The sequence below is a fragment of the Mustela nigripes genome, chromosome 1, assembly GCF_022355385.1.
Source record: "Mustela nigripes isolate SB6536 chromosome 1, MUSNIG.SB6536, whole genome shotgun sequence".
In the NCBI taxonomy this organism is placed as follows: Eukaryota; Metazoa; Chordata; class Mammalia; order Carnivora; family Mustelidae; genus Mustela; species Mustela nigripes.
The window spans coordinates 199,805,983-199,821,560 of NC_081557.1; the positions used below are offsets into that span (position 1 = coordinate 199,805,983).

The 15,578-nt window shown below is 42.6% G+C and overlaps 1 protein-coding gene across 1 annotated transcript in view; it reads right to left on the reverse strand.

Moving 5' to 3' along the window:
- The window catches only part of TBC1D9 (TBC1 domain family member 9), a 121,600-nt gene that overhangs the window by 42,321 nt on the left and 63,701 nt on the right, over positions 1 to 15,578 (reverse strand). Inside the window, exons 3-6 of the mRNA XM_059378601.1 lie at positions 15,198 to 15,316; positions 7,404 to 7,632; positions 6,716 to 6,977; positions 4,810 to 5,017 (exon numbers count right to left, since the gene is read on the reverse strand). Of these exons, the coding sequence (XP_059234584.1) occupies positions 4,810 to 5,017; positions 6,716 to 6,977; positions 7,404 to 7,632; positions 15,198 to 15,316 (818 nt within the window). The remainder of the gene's footprint in view (positions 1 to 4,809; positions 5,018 to 6,715; positions 6,978 to 7,403; positions 7,633 to 15,197; positions 15,317 to 15,578) is intronic.

Genomic DNA, 15,578 nt, shown 5'->3' on the forward strand with positions numbered 1-15,578 from the left:
GATAAATGGTTTACTTGCAGCAGCTCTGACTATATCCTTGAAGTTCAGTTTCTCTTCCTCTCTTCATTTCCACCTGTAAGCAGTCTAGACAGGTTCAACTCTACTTCATGAACATTTTCATGTGAAATACATTTTCTCCAAAGAATTTTAAAATCCTTTTCCCCTTCAAGGCAAGAAACCTGTTGGAGTTGCCCGAAAAGTGGCCCGAAGTGTAAAATGGGGACAACTGGGATCCACAGAGGGAAAACTGCAGGATCTGATGTCTACTCTCGGATTTTATCAATACATATAGCCATACACACACACACACACACACACACACACATTCTTTTAAAAAGGATTTTATTTATTTGAAAGAGAGAGAGTGAGTGGGAGGGAGAGACAGTCTGAGGGAGACTCTGCACTAAGCACAGAGCCTGACATGGGGCTTGATCCCACGGCCCCAAGACCATGACTTAAGCTAAAACCAAGACTTGGACGCTTCCTCAACTGAGTCACCCAGGTGCCCCTATATTTATATACTTTTAAAGGAATGTATTGAGGTACTTGGAGTTGTACATAAAAGTGGGTTTTTTTCCTAATACAAAAGCTGGAGAAATGGTAAAAAAAAATGTATCATGAATTTTCCCATGGCACTTAAAACATGCTAAACAATACCTATTTTTAAAAGACCTATGAAAACTCCTTTTTTCACAACATTTTTTTTTAATTCATTTGGTCACCAGATGTCTCAGACCAAATGACAAATGCCAAGGGAATTAAAGGTTCAAGTTTCACACCCAAAACCCAGAGAGCCACGTGGATCTTGATGAGGTCAAAGTGAAAGTCCTTTAGCTAGATCACAAATACACAAACCACCTGAAAGCTCCTATATAAAACATGAATGCTCGGGGCGCCTGGGTGGCTCAGTGGGTTAAGCCGCTGCCTTCGGCTCAGGTCATGAACTCAGGGTCCTGGGATCGAGTCCCGCATCGGGCTCTCTGCTCAGTGGGGAGCCTGCTTCCTCCTCTCTCTCTCTCTGCCTGCCTCTCTGCCTACTTGTAATCTCTCTCTGTCAAATAAATAAAAATTAAAATCTTTAAAAAAAAAAAACATGAATGCTCATATGCACTACAAAATATTTTTTGCTGACAGATTATTTCTGGTAGAATCCAATCCCATAAGCTCAGTGACACCAGCACAGCCACATTTGAATATTCTAGTTTAATGAGTCACATTTCATTACCAACTCGGGTTATAAAAATAGACTGGAATTTAGGCAAAGCTTTATGTTTCATATGTAATATCTGCAAGGTAATTTATGATTTTTAGAAAAAGAGAGATTTTATCTGGAATCTCTATCTAAAGAAGAACCTGATCGGTTCACTTTATCTCCCTGCTTTGCTGCCTCAGCAATTTCTTCAAAATCTGTAGTAACGTGATTCTGTGTCTATTTGATCTACCTTAAGTCTATCTGCGGAATATACATTAATAATCTCCAGTCAGTATTTTAGTTTAGGTTGTAAAAAATTAAATGAAACAACAATTCCTCGTTTATATCACCCTAAAGTAGCCATTTCAAGTAGGATGTTCCCATGGAGGCTGCTGCTCATCCATCAACTTAACTTGGGTCTAAATGGTACCCAGTTCACAGAGAGATGCCTCTCTGCTCAGACAGACCCTGTGTCAGGGGATGGGGGGGGTGGGAAGGGGGAGGGGTGAGAGGAAGGAGGCCACCCCGTCACTTTTCTGTCATTAAGGTAACATAAAGGTTGTAAAAGGTACACTGAGTCCTTTGCTTCCTCCACTAGTTGGGATTAGGGAATCTGTCCTCATCTGTCTCAGAGATCCATCAGGCTAAAGGGAGCGCACTGCTGCCTTCTTTAAAGTTGCATCCACCAACCATAACACACTTTATTTCTTGATGCTACTACTTCCACTATTGTTCTTCCTCTGATTTACCCTGAAATATAACCGAGTGATCTCTGCTCTACCAGCTGTTAGGGAAAACAAGCAAGCCAGAAACGGGCTGAGAGTATCAACCCTCATTCTCCCAGCTGCCCTGAACTCTCACTATCATACTGGATCCGGCACTGAAAGGTGAAGAGCGGTGAACAGGAGAGCGGACAGCAGACATCCGGACCCCTCCCCACTCCTTATCTCCCTTCGGATCAACAGTGATGACTTGCTGCACCCACCAGTGCAGAGCCTTCGTCCAGGAAGGGGTAGCCCTAGCTGTTGCGGGTAACTTGCTTTGGGGTCGTACGTGATGGAAGAAAACTAGAAATGAATAAAATTAAGTTTGGTAACAGTCTATGGCAAAGAAGGTCCATTTGCTGGCAAAAGTTATGAAATCCATTCCAGAGCCAAATGTAGGTACTTGCCGAATTATCCCCCTCAGAACTCACCCCCACCATGTATCTCCTCAAACAATGTCACAACACTAGTTAGCTCATCTTAGAAGAAGTGGAACCAGATTTGTCAATTGCCTAACAGTTTGCATTCTTTTGGACACACCCATTCAGCTTCTAGGAACTTATAATTCATACTTGAAGCAAAAATCATACATATAATTGGAAGAAAACTAAAAACAATGCACAGGTCCAACCACAGGTAACTAAAATAAATTTTATAGATCCAGTTAATGGAATAAGAGGCAGTCATTAAAAACCGTACTATTGGGGCGCCTGGGTGGCTCAGTGGGTTAAGCCGCTGCCTTCGGCTCAGGTCATGATCTCAGGGTCCTGGGATCGAGTCCCGCATCGGGCTCTCTGCTCAGCAGGGAGCCTGCTTCCCTCTCTCTCTCTCTGCCTGCCTCTCCGACTACTTGTGATTTCTCTCTGTCAAATAAATAAATAAAATCTTTAAAAACAAAACAAAACAAAACAAAAAAACAAAAACAAAAAACGGTACTATCAAAGAACACTGAATGATATAGGGGAAAGTTTAATATACACTTGGTATTGGGGGAAATAAGCAAAAAAAATTCACTATATTTTATAGCTAAACAATATAAATGAATACACAGTCAAGTATAGAAAAAGCCTGGGAAAGCTGTACAGCTGAAAAATGGGCTGACTGGTGGGACTAGGGATGTATTTTATTTGCCTTTGATTTGTACTTTCACAAATTTTCTGTGGTAACGGTGAATTATTCTTTAAACAAAAGAAACTAACAACAACAATAAGAAAAAAAAAACCCAAAAATCTGTTTATATAAATGTTCTCTCTGAAACAGAAAAGAAGGCAGAGGGATACTTGAATCCTTTAAGGAATCTTAACCAAGGGTCAATCTTAATTACATAACCAAAGTTTCTAACCACCCTTCACTTCTAGAAAAGGACTAGGGCAAGTTAAAGTGGTCTTCAGGACTAGAAGCTGTAGGACTTCTAGTCCCCAGCAGCCTAACCTGTAGCTCCTTCTCAACTCCGAACCTCAAGGCAAGGTCTCCGGGTAAGTCCCAGAACTACCTAGCACCGTGGAGATAGGACAGAAGCCACCTCCTCCCCAGAAACAGTAAGAATGTGGAAAGAGTAAGATTGTACAATGTCTTCATTATGCATGAGGATGGTCCTGGGACTTCATTAAAATACAGATTCCAGAATTTGCAGAGATTCAGAAAATGCGGGTCGGGCTCAGCAGCCCCATGGTTCTCTTGCTGGTAACTGGCAGACCAAAGCTAACACTTGGCTTTCTGATTCACAATCTACAATGTTCCCTTGGGACCAAGCTGCTCTCTGACTGTGAGCAGGTACAGTAACGACATTTTCTCAATTTTGTATTTGAGGCTTTGATACCCCGGGCCTTGTAGACCCTGGCAGAGCCACGTTCCCACCAGGGAGCACAACATTCCTATGCAAACCAAGCACACAGAGCCCACCACACTGCCTCCACCACCTTTAATCCAGCTCTTACACTCAGGATCAATGACCATTGCTCTAGTCACCCCAGGGGCGAGGGCAGATCTCAGATAGCTAGGGATGGCCCCTATGCCCCAGAGTCTGCTGAAATTATTCCAGCGAGCCCATTCTAAACCTGCTTACCCTGCCTCGCCTGTTTCTTCCCATAGAAATCACATGCCTCCTATGCCCCCATTTCCCGACTCCCTCTGCCTATGGACCAACCATGGTGCTTTCCCAGTGGGTCCCCAGAAGGATGGTGAATATAACAAGCTCTTTTCAGTGGCAGCCACCTCCTGATGTGTTGGCCTCACCACACCTGAATAACATTTTAAAACTCTAGGCTGGATGCGCTTGGGTGGCTCAGCATGATCCCAGGGTCCTGGGATCGAGTCCCGTATCGGGCTCCCTGCTCAGTGGGGAGTCTGCTTCTCCCTCTTCCCTTGCCCCTCCCCACTGCTGATGCTCCCTCTTGCACTCTCCCTCTCTCTCAAATAAAGAAATAAAATCTTTAAAAAGCCCAAAAAACTCCAGGCTGCCTTTTCTAGGAAGAAAAGCTCTTTCAAGTCACCAACAGCAATGACAACACACACAAGGAAGCGTCCGGGCCACCAAAGAATCATAAACATTCACCTAAGGTTTTAAAAAAACATTTATAGGGCGCCTGGGTGGCTCAGTGGGTTAAGCCGCTGCCTTCGGCTCAGGTCATGATCTCAGGGTCCTGGGATCGAGTCCCACATCGGGCTCTCTGCTCAGCGGGGAGCCTGCTTCCTCCTCTCCCTCTCTCTGCCTGCCTCTCTGCCTACTTGTGATCTCTCTCTGTCAAATAAATAAATAAAAAAAAAGTGAAATGCTGGTAAAAACATCTGTGGTTCACACAGAAAAGTATTACAAACACACACTTAGGAGATCCACTTTCATCTAACACCCACCTCACGGAGTGGGATGATGAGGCTACACACGTTCTCCCCCTTGCTGGTGAAGCAGATGTAATTCGTGGACACAAACATCTGCCCCAAAATGTGCATTTTGTTGAATGGAGTCCAGAGGGTGCAATCTGTGTGGCCGTCCAGTTTTTCATCTTTGGGCAGCCGGAAGAGCGCACGGTACCTCTCACTCTTCGCCCGGGCATCGAGATCGCTGGAAGGCAAGAACAGCATCACCTCGCACGGGAGAAACGGTTCAGTGGCGTCTGCAGGATGCAGCAGGAGGTCTCGCAGCGCGGCTCTCCGCTTCTCTACCCTGTCACTCATCCCACCTTCTTGGCTTTCTACTGGAGCTAACCCCAACCTATGACCCAGAAGCACAATAGAATTATTTTAATCTATGTAGGTCCCGTGGGCAGTCATTTTACAATCAGTATCTGTAAATGTTGAAGACATCTGTGGAAGACTAGGCCTGATGGGAAATCCACTGTTCTTCTGAAGGAATGTGGTAATTTCTAAAGACATTATTACATGCACACTTCTCCAGAGCCACTTTGGCGGCCTTCACTCTTAAGAAAGACCTAAGGAGAGTGCAAACAAGCCTCATGAATCTCCTGGCTATCACGGTCTGCCCTAAAAAGACAACAAAACTGCCTGAAACACAGGAACAACCCACCTCCTGTCCACTCGGAGGTTCCAACCTCAGCTCCGTTTTTCTCCCCTTTTCCCTGTTTATCAAGTCAGTTGTTCAAACCCTCTCAAGCTTCTATGCCAGCTCGCCGCTGGGAGAGAGAGTCTCTGGCTTCCCAGAACAAAGCCAGGCTCCCCCGGCCCTGCCTCCGGTGCCCTCCCTTTTACCGCCAATTTGCTTCCATCCTCACCTGCCCTTACTTCCTTTCCATTGCAGAGGGAGAGGTATGAGCACACACAACTTTCTGCACGCCCCATTGGACGTCACTTCTAAAATGACTGATTTTCTTACAGCTTTGGCTCTGTGCCCCACTCCTTCCCTGCACCTACCTTCACCACAAGCCCTTCCCCTTCTGTCCTACATTCAAATCTTCTGCATCCTAAGAAGAGCAAACCTTCCTCCTTTACCACTGAATCTCTTGAAAGGGCAGTCTACTCCTGCCTAATGCCCGTTCCCTGCCTTTCGTTTGTGATTCAATCCACTGCAGTAACACCCTTCACCCTCAACCGCTCCACGGAAACAGGCCTCAGAGCAGCAGACATCTTCAGTGCAGTGATCTCTCGTCAGGTTCCAATACCAGCTGAACGCCAGGGATTTCCAGCTCCATCTACGCTACGGCACAGCCTTCGTATGTGCTCTCCCCCTCTCACTCCCCATCTCAGGTCCAGACAATTCCATGCATACACTCCCACTTGAGAGCCTCAACTTTTCCTTTGCCCTCTCTCTAGCTCCACTCCCACAGCCAGACTTCCAGGCTTTTCTGCAGCCTCTCCTCATCACATGCCTCACTACTCTCCAGACACTGTTGGACTTAAACCCCTCTGGGCTTTTCCCCTGGGATTCCTGCATCGTGCTATTCCTGACTGAATCTGTATGGGTGACTTCTACCACCTCTGGAGAGACCACTCCAAGCAGCGTCCTGTGAGGGCTTTACCCACCACCATGCCCCATTTCCACCCCAGCACCCCGCCCATAGGAATCCCGCCCATAGGCACCCCGCCCCTAGGACCAGAAGAGTTCCCGTCACTTTGTGTCAGAGCTGGCTGTGCCTGCATCACTCATTGACCTTTGAGTGCTTCAGACAGTTTTTTTCAGTTCTGCATCTATACCCAGAAAACTGTTCAGACCCCTTGCCAATGGTTCAGAAAAGGTTACATTTCACAGAAGAATGTAAGAGTCTCTTGTTTCTGAAGCACATAAGACTTTGTCTCTGTCACCTACCGTTTCAGGGCCGACACTTTTTTAGGAGACTTCTTTTTCAGTTTGGGCAGGGATCTGTCCTGTTCAAATCCCTCATTGTCTAAGAGTTGCCTCATGGCTATGTTCGCCAGCTGCTCCATCAACTTGAAGGTCTCATTGATGTTGAGAAAGACGGAGAAGAAATGTTCACTGGACCTCGTGCTCACTTTGATCACATCAGGCAGGAGCAGCGTGGCGCTCTTCTCCAGCTGTGTGATGTCCACCCACCGGATCACCAGCTTGGCTGGGCACAGGGAATAAGCTGGTCAGCATCTGGCTCCTTAAAATTCCCAAAGGATCCTTCAGTCTCACCACCCAGCCCTCCATCTCGCTGAACTCCTTGGAATTTGCATGTGCCATATCTGTTACTGTTCTGTTTGTGTGAGAGACAAATTCGGACCCCATAAATTCTGAAGTCATCCTTATTATGGACTGAAGTCCATGTCAACAATGTTTATTACAGCTCTGGGAACTCTCTATTAATTAATAACCTTTTTTTTTTTTTTTAAATAATGAGAATAATTGACTTCACTTGTTACATAGTTAAAACACAGTGTAGACTGAGTCATCACTACAGATCTATTTGGGGCATTTTGATGTGGTTTATGAGTTTGGGGCAACACTTCAGCAGACTTTCCCAAGCTTCCCTCTGACATTCTAGACAGCTCACCTTCCCTTCCCATAAGGAAAGAATAAAAGCAAAGGTGGTTAATACTGAGGTACATCCAGCCCTGGCGGGGGACCTTCCCCTTCCAGTAGCTGCAAGAGTAATAGTTGACGAGTTTCTCTTCCTCGGGCATCCCGAACAGCCTGTGGAATTTCACAATGGCTTCTTTGAACTTCTCCGTGTCATCATCTTCCTTTACGTCATTGATCTTGTTATACTCTGCAATGATGCCCTGGAGCAAGGAGAAAATGAGGCACAAGACGAGTATTAACAAGACTAGGGCTGCTTTTTTTCTGCATGCTATAAATATTGGAAAGAAAAAAAAAATTACTCATGCTAGAATATTTTTTAATTGATGAATTATTTTTCAAAGGCAGCCCCCCAGTTCTAAGCCCATTACCGGGAAGCACTTGTGTACTAAAAGATCTTCAAATAACAATATCGATTTGATTATCTGTTTATGGGTGTTAATCGTTTTAAGAGGTTCACTTAGAATGAAGCCCGTGGTCTTAGTCTACAAATGAGGAGATAAAAAGATTTTGCATAATTCTACTGCTTTTCCTAGCTCATCATGATAAAGTCACCCCAAAGGTCAGTTTCTGCTTTTCTCAAGATTACTACTTCATTAAGAGAACAGGGAGGACTGGCTTTCACGGAGACCAGGGGAGATCCATTTGGAACCGAGGCTAATCTGGGGATGAGCAGGCTGTGGGAGCGTGCTGTGTTAGGGAACTTCAGATAACCTTGAGGGGGCACGAGGGCACTAGACCTCTGGGTGGGGAGAAGAAGCCACTTCAGAAGAAGGATGTACAAACCTTTCCCAGTTGGCAAATATACCTACAGTCCACGTGACATTTCAAATTATCAATGCCTTTAGAGAGGTATTTGAAATGCATATATATGGGGGTATAGCTCAGTGGTAGAGCATTTGACTGAAATGCATATATATTATATATATATTATATAAATTATATGTTAATGAAATAAGTGAATAAATAAAAGTGACTGAGTCGGAAACCACTAATAAGTAGTAGCAGTTGGGTTTCTAGGCAACCCCAATAACCAATCAACTTAGACTAAGTGGGATAATACCTGTTCCCCTGGACCACTTAGCAGGGCTCTGACCTGAAGTCAGAATAAGAGCATTAGAAGGGAGTGATGTATAACAAACCAAATGACAGCCATGTTTTAAGTGGACAAACATTCAAACTACATTATCCCAGATCTACTAAATACCAGACTTCTAGAATGTTCATCTAAATTTTAAAAACAATATGTCTCTAATATGAGAGAATTTATGAGGCTGTAGAACTGAGAAACAACACTGGAACACTCCAAGGCATAGTATATAATATCAATAGGCTGGGCCTTGCCACCTAACTTCAACAGTAAAGGTAACAGTCCCACTAAGGTTTACTTCCCAACTTCTCCAACTTTAAGAAGAGAGAGGATCCAGAAGGCAGAACCTCTCCCTAGTTTGCTTATAATTTTTGTAGCTAAGTGGACCAGCTGATGGAGCAAAGGGAAGAAACATCTCCCTCTTCTACATTCTACAAGTACTACATCACATAAAACAGGTTATCCTGATTCCAGGCAACAGCTCCACATAACTTTGAAAAATCACTACCATCCAAATATTTGGGATGCCCAATACAAATTCAAATACACAAAGGACAGTGACACGATATTCACAAAAAGGAAAATTAACTTAGCGAACATGAAAAAATGTTCAACCTCATAATCAAAGACAGAAAATTCAAACAGTAAGAGCCCAACTTTTACCTATTAAATCTGGGAAACCGTTTAAACAACCAGAATGCTGAAAAGTGAGCAATGATATAATTGCACAGGGATTCTAATATACTGACAACCTCTACTAAGGGCCACTAAAAAGGTGTAAACTTAATAATCAACATTTTATAACTTGTAACCCATCCCAAAGGAATGAAACAAAAACTCCAGAAGAATTTATATGAACAAGTGTTCACCGTATGCTATTACTGTTTGTGCCTACCCCAACTGGTCTAGAATCTAAAGAGACTTCTAGAAAGAGAGGAATGGTATAGTCAATAGTGGGATGATGTTACATTATTAAAATAACAACGAAGAATTATGTAACAATACCAGTCAAGGAGACAAAGACGTGATATAAAATTATATGCACAGTAAGACTATTACAATAAAATGCACTCAAGAAATCTAGAAATAAATACACAAAATATTATCTATGGGTTTGAGTTATGGTTGCCTCTGCAGTTAATTATTACATTTATAATTTATAAAAGTTAATTAAATCTCAAAACAAATACATTTGTTGGTTCCCTTCATGATTGGACAACTGGGAATGCTTAAAGCATTCATTTGCACATGAACGACATTCTTTCACACATAATTGCATTAATAGCAATTCCTTCCTCATAATTGGTTTCAGGGGAATTAAATGTGACATTTTTGGTGTAATAAAAACAGTGAGAAGAATGGCTATTTGACATAATTGGTCTTTGTTTTATTTTCTGTTTTTTTTTTTGTGTGTGTGTTTGTTTTTGTTTTCCTCCTGGCTATTCTCACTTCTAAGTAATTTGTATCTATTATCCAACCATCTGAGGGAGGACTAGCAACACCTGACTGAGGACCTCAGAAGTGCCTCCTGCACAGGGAAGAGGCCTGACCACCATCCCCACACCAGTCAGCTGCCCCCTGAGACATGGTCAGATGAGGAAGCTCACACTCTCTCTGTCTCCATTACTTCCCAGAAATTCAGAAAATCAGAAGGGTTTTATCAATAAAACAACTCTCGGGTATTCGAGAATACTTTTTTGTTTGGAAACTCCTACCTCCTCCCAGCTTCAAACTGAGCCTTTCCAGCATCTTCCCTGCTCCCATCTTCACCCTCTTCACTACCTGACTTGTTTCGTTAATCATGACCATGGAGTAGAAACTGAAATCAGCCATCCTGAAGCAGTGAAAAATATCCATCTTGAGGGGCAAACGGTGGGGGAAAGGGAAGAGGGGGATATGTTACACGTGCTTTTGTGCTGTTCAACCCTCCCTAATTTTATGTGGTCCAGTTAAAATTCAATTCACTCCCTCCAGAATAGCAGACTCTAAAAAGCAATGATATTCCATTTTTTTTTCTGATTATAAAACTACTACTTGAGGGGAGCCTGGGTGGCTCAGTGGGTTAAAGCCTCTGCCTTCAGCTCGGGTCATGATCTCTGGGTCCTGGGATTGAGCCCCATGTCCGGCCCTCTGCTTAGCGGGGAGCCTGCTTCCCTCTCACTCTCTGCCTGCCTCTCTGCCTACTTGTGATCTCTCTGTGTCAAATAAATAAATAAAATCTTTAAAACTACTCCTTGTTCATGTAAAAGTTTTAGTGAAAAGAAATCAGGTAGAAATTGGCCATCCTGTATAATTTTAATGAGAGATGAACTATCAGATCACTTCCTAGAATTCTTCCTTAATCCAGATATAAAAAAAGGCTTTCTAACAATGACTAAAAATCTGGAAAGAATTTCTAATTTTGACTAAATAAAACATTTACATGTTCCATGGCAAAAACTATCAAGAGCAAAGTCAAAAGGCAAATGACAAACTTAGGGAAAATATCTGTGGTATATATCACCAACAAAAGGCTAGTGGCTGGGCGCCTGGCTGGCTCAGTTGGTTAAGCTACTGCCTTCAGCTCAGGTCATGATCCCAGAGTCCCCAGATCAGGCTACCAGCTCTGTGAGGAGTCTGCTTCTCCCTCTGACCTTCTCCCCTCTTATGCTCTCTCTCACTCTCTCTCAAATAAATAAAATCCTTTTTTAAAAAAGGCTAATGGCGCGGCACCTGGGTGGCTCAGTTGGTTAAGCGACTGCCTTCGGCTCAGGTCATAATCCTGGAGTCCCCGGATGGAGTCCCACATCGGGCTCCCAGCTCCATGGGGAGTCTGCTTCTTCCCCTGACCTTCTCCCCCTCTCATTCTCTCTGTCTCTCAAATAAATAAAATCTTAAAAAAATAAAAAAAAAAAAGGCTAATGGCCTTTTTATAAAAAGAACTTAAAAATTAAGAAAAATAAGACCAAAATCCCATAGAAAAATAGGTGAAAGACATGAGCGGGCGTTCTACAGAGATATAAAAATGGCCCATTAAGGATTTAAAAAGATAATTCAACTTCACTCATAAGTGAGATAAATACAAATTAAAATAACACTAAAATATTTCCCCCCATCAGATTGGCAAAAACTCAAAAGCCTGATAATCTACTTTTTTGATGAAGTTGTAGGAAAACAGGCATTCCCATATATGCCAGTGGGAATGTAAAATGGTACAATTCCTGTGTGGGCGGGGGGTGGGGTGGGGAGGATTTGGCAATATTAAGCAAAATGACACATTCATTTACCCCTAGATCTGCTAATCCCACTGCTAACAGTGTACCTTAAAGAGAGATACCCACAAAACAAACACACACACAAATGTATATGTATATACACACATACACATATCCATGCATATATGTATGTATGAATTATAATTATATGTATGAATTATAATTCATGCATATACTGTATGTTTGTGTGTGTGTGTGTATATATATATATAATTATTTATAATTGCAAAATATTGGAAACTACTTAAATATCCAAGTGTAGAGGAGTGCTGAATTCTTTATAGTACATTTACACATAATATTCACCTATTCGGAAGAATCAGGCACTCAGTGTAATGTGGGATCCTGGATTAGATCACGGGATAAAAAGACATGAAGTGGAAAAACTGGTAAAATCCAAATAAAGTCTGTAGTAAACAAGATTTTCTTTCTAAAGATCTATTTTTTTATTTGAGAGACAGAGAGTGCACGCATGCACCATGAGGGGGTCAGCAAGTGGAGGAGCTGAGGGAGAGGGAGAGAATCTTCAGTAGATTCCACACTGAGTACAGAGCCTGATAAGGGGCTCGATCTCGGGGGCACCCGGGTGGCTCAGTGGGCTAAAGCCTCTGCCTTCGGCTCAGGTCATGGTCCCAGGGTCCTGGGATCAAGCCCCACATTGGGCTCTCTATTCAGCGGGGAGCCTGCTTCCTCCTCTCTCTCTGCCTGCCTCTCTGCCTGCTTGTGATCTCTGTCTGTCAAATAAATAAATCTTTAAAAGGGGGGGGGCGCTCAATCTCATAGTCTTGAGTTCGTGACCTGAGCAGAAACCAAGAGTCAGATGTTTAACTGACTGAGCCACCCAGGTGCCTCTGTAGTTAAACAATATTGCATTACTGTTCATTTCTTAGTTTCGATAAATACACTATGGTTACAGAAGATGCTAATATTAATGAGAGCTAAGTGGTAGGGTCTACGGAAATTCTCTGTCCTATCTTTACAAGTTCTCCTGTAAAACTAAAAATTAATATTTCTTTTTTTAAAAGATTTTATTTATTTATTTGACAGACAAAGATCACAAGTAGGCAGAGAGGCAGGCAGAGAGAGTGGAAGGGAAGCAGGCTCCCCACTAAGCAGAGAGCCCGATGCGGGGCTCTATCCTAGGACCCCAGGATCATGACCCAAGCTGAAGGCAGAGGCTTTAACCCACTGAGCCACCCAGGTGCCCCAAAAATTAATATTTCAAAATAAAAACAAAACTATTAAAATGTTTTTTTTTTTTTTTAAAAAAAAACAAACAGCAGGGGCGCCTGGGGGGCTCAGTGGGTTAAAGCCTCTGCTTTGGCTCAGGTCATGATCTCGGGGTCCTGGGATCAAGCCGCTCATTGCGCTCTCTGCTCAGTGGGGAGCCTGCTTCCCGCCCCCCCCACCTGCCTTTCTGCCCACTTGCAATCTCTGTCTGTCGAATAAAGAAATAAATTAAAAATTCTTAAAAAAATAAAAAATAAACAACATGTGGATACTCTCTATGAACCAATACAAAGTGTTACCCAAGAGTTACTGAGTGAAAAGAGCAAATGCAGAGGAGAATATATACATGAAAGGATTATTTGTAAGATTTAAAGAGAAATAGGAAAAATACATACATCTGCCTCTTTTTACAAAAAGAAAGACAGGAAGGATAGATAGACCAGATAACAAAGAAGTTAGTTAACTGCATGGAGTTGGGGAGAACAAGGTTGCAAGAATGCAAGAGGGAGTAATTTAAACTTTTGGAAGTTCGAGAAATTTAAACTTCTGGAAGCATGCTAATATTTTCTACCTGCAAAAAATATTAAACTAACATAAATTAACAATGTTAGAAGAACGGGCCTGAAACTGAAAGCAAATGGAAACAGGGCTGATTCCAGGACTGGGACAGAGAAAGTACAAGATGAGTCTGGGACACAGGGTGCCTGGGTGACTCCGTTGGTTGAATGTCTGCCTTCGGCTCAGGTCATGATCCCAGGGCCCTGGGATCAAACCCTACATAACAAATCCTACTCACTCCACTAAGCAGCGAGTCTGCTTCTCCTTCTGTGATTTCTCTCACTTTCATTCTCTCTCAAATAAATAAAATCTTAAAAAAAAAAAATGATGAGTCTGGGATATCTTGCTATAGCTGAAGTCAACAAGTGTTCAAAAAAGTAACAAGGACAGGACACGAGGATGAAGAAGGCACGCTGCAGGTTTGGGACAGTGCGAGTACTAAAGTAAGTCTAGGAGGGAAACGTAAACAACTGAAAACCAGAGGAATCCATGAGTCCATAACAAAAATAAATCGATGAATAAATGCCAAGAGAGCTCTTGCTTATAGCAGAATAACAGGTGCCAAATGATAAATGCGAGAGAATGCTGGGGTTGGAAAATGACTGTTTTGTAAAAATGTCACAGCCAAGATTGGTTCAGACAAAAAAAAAAATCATGAATGGACACTAACTCATGGGGAAATTTTGATAAGGAGTGGGATATCTGTGTAGCCTTAAATAAAGTGTTTTCTCACAGAAAATTTCAAATTGTTTATTATTGGAAAAGGCAAGATTAGTAACTCTACAGTGGAGAACTCAGGTAGGTAACACCTTTCTGGCTTTCTATCCTCCACGAGGGGAGATTCCACGTCCCTCCAGAAATGCTCCTCTGACAAGGACGTAAGCGTTCCACCTGGGCATGCATCATCAGAATCGGATTCTAGGAAACGTGACAAAACCCAAAATGGAAAATGTCCCGTTTAAAAAAAACGAACAAACAGAACTACATACTTAAAAATATGAATGTCCTAAAAGACAGAAAAAGGCAATGGAAATGTTCTAGATTGAAGAACATAAGAGATGAAAGCAAATTCAACAGCTTCCCAGACTGGATTTTGCACTGAACTGAAAGGGAAAAAATGGTAGACACTGATCAATTAACGAGACAGGGATATGTACCAAATATTACAGTAGAACTTTAATGTTCAATCTATACTGCAGTGTTATTATTTAACAGAATATTCTTAGAAATACACACGGAAGTATTTGGTAGGAAATTCCACTCAAATAAAAAGTAAATGAGCACTCAAAGGATAACATGAATGGGGTAAACGTGAGGACCAGGAGAGTATGCAAAAGGTATGCAAGGCTCTTATTTTTACAACTTTTCTGTAAATCTGAAACTATTTCCAATTAAAAGTTAAAACAAAACAAACAGGGGAACCTGGGTGGCTCAGTGGGCTAAGCCTCTGCCTTCGGCCCAGGTCATGATCTCAGGGTCCTGGGATCGAGTCCCACATCGGGCTCTCTGCTCAGCAGGGAGCCTGCTTCCCCCTCCTCTCTCTGCCTGCCTCTCTGCCTACTTGTGATCTCTGTCTGTCAAATAAACGAACAAATAAAGCTTTAAAAACAAAACAAAACAAAAAACAGCCCACTACCTGTATTTTTCCTCTCACAAATGTGGTGATATCATTCTCGTTTTCAAAGATGGAGAGGGTCTGCAGTAGATTCTGCTCCAGCCATTCCCAGTGCTCGGTGATTTCTTTTCTGGAACCGCCTGTATGAATAATAAGATGATTTTTTAAAAATGATAATAAAATTTGGTGAATTTAAAAGATACTTAAACAGGCTCACTTCATCAAAGATGCACTAAAGGAGACCACCCCCCCATCCCAACAGCTCTGCCTTGAAATGCTTTGTCTCTTTCCAAAGAGACCCAGAAGACACATAAGGATATGGAAACCCAAGAGTAAGCACTGCTTACTGCGACCAGGTGGGTTCAGAAACTTCTCTGACACTGTCTCCAGTTAGAAGGTAGC